At 61.3% G+C, this 4,749-nt stretch overlaps 1 protein-coding gene across 1 annotated transcript; it reads left to right on the top strand.

Moving 5' to 3' along the window:
• Positions 1–3,127, top strand: Fzd10 (frizzled class receptor 10). The gene has a single exon (XM_004843986.3). It carries the CDS (start codon positions 402–404, stop codon positions 2,145–2,147), a length of 1,746 nt encoding a protein of 581 aa, XP_004844043.1. The 5' UTR covers positions 1–401; the 3' UTR covers positions 2,148–3,127.
• The last annotated feature ends 1,622 nt before the right edge of the window (positions 3,128–4,749 follow it).

Genomic DNA, 4,749 nt, shown 5'->3' on the forward strand with positions numbered 1-4,749 from the left:
TCCCCTTTGCCCGCGCGCCCAGGCTCATCCCGGGACGCGGACCTCGTCACGGCTGCGGCGGGGCCCGCGAGGCCGTGGGCGCAGTGTGCGGGCCGGGCCACCGGGCGCCCGCGCCGCCCGCCCCTCCGTCTGCAGCCGCGCGCGCCACCGGGAAGAGGCCAAAGTTTGCTGCGGCGGCGGCGGTGGCGGCAGGAGTCGGAGCCGCGCCGCGCCCGCCGCCTGCCGCTCGGTATTGTCTGCAAACTTCCCTCCCCTCCCCCGCGCCCTCGCGCAGCGCCGGCCGGACGGGCATGGGCGGGGGACCGCGCCGGGGCGCCGGGCCGGGGCGCGCAGCAGCCGGAGCGCGCGGGCCGCGGTGGTGAGCGGCGCGGACGTCCCCGCGGGGCGCCCCGGACCCCGCCATGCCTCGCCCCGCGCCCCGCCTGTGGCTCGCGCTGCACGTCCTGGGCTCGTGCGCCGCCATCGGCTCGGTGGACTTGGAGCGCGCGAGTGACGGCCAGTGCCAGCCCATCGAGATCCCCATGTGCAAGGACATCGGCTACAACCGCACGCGCATGCCGAACCTGATGGGCCACGAGAACCAGCGCGAGGCGGCCATCCGGCTGCACGAGTTCGCGCCGCTGGTGGAGTACGGCTGCCACGGCCACCTGCGCTTCTTCCTGTGCTCGCTCTACGCGCCCATGTGCACCGAGCAGGTCTCCGCGCCCATCCCCGCCTGTCGCGTCATGTGCGAGCAGGCCCGGCTGAAGTGCGCGCCCATCATGGAGCAGTTCCACTTCAGGTGGCCCGACTCGCTGGACTGCGGCCGGCTCCCGAGCCAGAATGACCCCAACTACCTGTGCATGGAGGCTCCCAGCAATGGCTCGGACGAGCCCACTCGTGGTGCCGGCCTCTTCCCGCCGCTCTTCCGGCCGCAGCGGCCCCCCGGCGCGCACGAGCACCCGGCTCAGGACGGGGCCCCGGGGCGCGTGGGCTGTGACAACCCGGGCAAGTTCCACCACGTGGAGAAGAGCGCGTCGTGCGCGCCGCTCTGCATGCCCGGCGTGGACGTGTACTGGAGCCGCGCAGACAAGCGCTTCGCCGTGGTCTGGCTGGCCGTGTGGTCTCTGCTCTGCTTCTTCTCCAGCTCCTTCACCGTGCTCACCTTCCTCATCGACCCCGCGCGCTTCAGGTACCCCGAGCGCCCCATCATCTTCCTGTCCATGTGCTACTGCGTGTACTCCGTGGGCTACATCATCCGCCTCTTCGCGGGCGCGGAGAGTATCGCCTGCGACCGGGACAGCGGCCAGCTGTACGTCATCCAGGAGGGGCTGGAGAGCACGGGCTGCACGCTGGTCTTCCTAGTGCTCTACTACTTCGGCATGGCCAGCTCGCTCTGGTGGGTGGTCCTCACGCTCACCTGGTTCCTGGCCGCCGGCAGGAAGTGGGGCCACGAGGCCATCGAGGCCAGTAGCAGCTACTTCCACCTGGCGGCGTGGGCCATCCCCGCTGTAAAGACCATCCTCATCCTGCTGATGCGCAGGGTGGCGGGTGACGAGCTCACGGGCGTGTGCTACGTGGGCAGCATGGACATGAATGCCCTCGCGGGCTTCGTGCTGGTGCCGCTGGTCTGCTACCTGGTCATCGGCACATCCTTCATTCTGTCGGGCTTCGTGGCCCTGTTCCACATCCGCAGGGTGATGAAGACGGGCGGGGAGAACACGGACAAGCTGGAGAAGCTCATGGTGCGCATCGGGGTGTTCTCCGTGCTGTACACTGTGCCGGCCACCTGTGTGATTGCCTGCTACTTCTACGAGTGCCTCAACATGGAGCACTGGAAAGCGCTGGCAGCGCAGCACAGGTGCCGCGTGGACAGCCAGACCAAGACGCTGGACTGCCTGCTGGCCACCTCCATCCCCACGGTGGAGATCTTCATGGTCAAGGCTTCCATGCTGCTGGTGGTGGGCATCACCAGCGGGGTGTGGATCTGGACCTCCAAGACCCTGCAGTCCTGGCAGCAGGTCTGCAGCCGCAGGCTGAAGAGGGAGAGCCGCAGGAAACCCGCCAGCATCATCGCCAGCGGGGGTATTTACCAGAAAGCCCAGCACCCCCAAAAGCCGCACCTGGGGAAGTTCGAGCTCCCCGTACAACCGCCCGTCTGCGTGTGAGGGGAGAGGGCAGGGATGGGGCAGGCGGAGCCCACGCTGAGGACTTGGCTTGTTTTTTAAAAATAAAAGTTTAAAAACATATAAAGAAATAAAAATTGTTCACCCTGACATTCAGGATGCCGCGGTGGTCGGAAAGCAAGAAGTGTACTTGCAAGGTTTTGTTTTGCTTGGTTTTCAGGGCTGGGGCTCCTCATCCACGGCCTCCTGTAGCTCATTTGGGGTGAACTGTGGGATCAGTTCGGAAGAGCCCTTTCCAGACTGTCGCCAGTGTGCATCGGTGTGCTGGGCGGCCTGGCGACCCATGTACACATGAGGCCCCATAAGCGCTTCCCTTGGGGAAGCAGAGCCTTCCCACCCCCACCCCCGGGGCTGCTGTTTGTCACAGTGCGCAGGGACCGAAGGGGCCCTGGGAGCCTTCACACTCCAGTGACTCAGGCCCGGCCCGTAGAACAGACTCCAGCCTTGCACCAGGCCTCTCTCCGAGCTGGAAACCTCCCCTGAACCTCACATCTGCGGCCCTGAAAGATGTGCAATACATTTTTCTTCTCTTTCTGTGAAAATAAGAGAAACAAGTATTTTGCTGTATGTAAGGACAACAAAAGAACTCTCCTAACAAAAGAACTGAGAGGCCCGTCCTCAGAAACCCTTTAGCGTTACATTTTGTGGCTTTTAATGGAAACCAAGCCAGTATTCTACATGTTTGGACTGATTTGTGGAAAGGAGGGAAAGGGGAGAAGGATCATTCAGAAGTACCCAAAGGGCTTATTGACTCTTGCTATTGTTAAACAAATGATTTCCATGAATAGATGAAGAAGCCCTAGGCCAGAAAGACAAACTTTGTCTAGCACATTCTCTTCACCAGACCAGGAAGAGTGGCCCCGCCTGTGTATATTTGTAATATATGATATTTTTCATGCACCACTATTTTATTAAAAATAAAAGATGCTCTTTAGTTTGCCACTAGTCCCTGTGTGCTGTGAGGTTTCCCTTCTCCCTGTGGGGAGGGCAAGAGAGCATTCATCTCTCTGACTTCAGGCACATCCTGGGTGTGCTCCCCAGTGAGATTTCTGGTGGTCTGCCTGGGACGTTGCAGATAGGCAGTTTCAAGCCTGGCAGAGTCCTTGAGCTCTAGAGCTTATGTGCAGGCAGTGTGAGGCCAGAAGCCGATTCTGTGATGCTTGGTAGCTAGACAGAGGGCCGAGGGGCAGATGCGTCTTTGGGGACAGCCCAGGTGACCCGCCCTGTGGGCGCCCACCAGTCTGGGTTCACCTGTGGTGGGCTCTGTGCAGAGTGGAGCAGGCCAGTGAGGAGAATGAAGTCCAGCAGTCGTGTTCAGCTGACCTGCAGGTCAGTGACACCTAGGCAGCAGGTGGGTGAGTGTCCAGAGCAGCTCTGTGTGGGGACAAGTGCACAAACCAGGCTGCAGATCTGGACAGGATGAGCACTCTGCAAAGGGGCTGTCAGCGTGGGAAAGGTGGGCAGCGGGGGTGTCGCGGTGCTTGGTCCCTGTCGAGTCCACCAGTGGAGCTGGCGGCTTCGAGACCTGGGGGAGGCCTGGGTCCACCCAGGAGGCCCCAAGCACAGCCCTGCTGCGTGTGGGGGACACGGCATGACCCCGCTGTCCACTGGTCATGCCCTGCATGCCGCCGTCCCTCTTAGCACTTCCAGCGTTCATCAAACACTTAGCAAACACGCAGTAGCTGTGCAGAGGGTGATCTGGGCCCCTCAGCTGGCCGTGGCCAGGTGCAGGTCAGTGGAGTCGGGCCGGGTCTCCAGGATGTAGGTGCTCACGGCCAGCTGGAGCGGGCAGCTGGGGCTGAAGTTCCAGAATGCGGAATGGCTTCAGTGCATCAAAACAGTGGATAAAGGTTTTCAGGGGCTCACAGTAAAAACCTGTTTGCCGATGGCTTCCACCCAGACCCCGACACTGCTCTACAGAAATGCTCGCAGATGTGTGCAGGGTGTGTGTAGCGTTCCCTTTTGGTGAGTTTCAGGACATTGAACAACACGTGTGGTGTGGAGCTCCCTGAGGTCCAGAAGGGTAACATTGGCAGTGCTATCTCGAGCCCGCAGGCCTGGCAGGACCCAGGGCTTCCGGTTCACCAGCCACCCCGGGGACCCATGCTTGGGGGTGCAGGCTTTAAGCCCAGTCCTAAGGAAAGGCTTGTTCCGTGATGAGCATGGGACTTCGTGCAGCACCGAATAAGTGTGGTGGTGTGGTTGCATCCCAGAACAACAGGGTCCTTATCTGCAGATCCAGGGACGTGGACAGGTGGCCGGGCCAGGTGAGACCTGTCATGGTGACCAGGTGCCAGCTGTTTCAGAGCTTAAGGGCTGCACTTTCTCTCCCTCTCCTAGCTGAGAGTCCTAGGTCAGCAGCAGAATTTTAGGCAAGTGTCAAGGCTTAAAAGTTAGACAGCTCAAAGACACGCACATGCACACACATACATAGCCAGCCCTTGGACTCTTGAGCTGCACGCAGCATTGGCGAAGAATCACTGGTTGCCTTACTGTGCACACTGCTGGCCCTGAGTCCTGCTACTTTCGCTCCAGGAAACGACATGTTCTGGGCAGCAGGTGTGAGCAGTGAAGTCGGAGCCAG

This window comes from Heterocephalus glaber, unplaced genomic scaffold, assembly GCF_053883595.1.
Source record: "Heterocephalus glaber isolate CG9 unplaced genomic scaffold, H.glaber_assembly_v1.0 deba00001687, whole genome shotgun sequence".
Lineage (NCBI taxonomy): Eukaryota > Metazoa > Chordata > Mammalia > Rodentia > Bathyergidae > Heterocephalus > Heterocephalus glaber.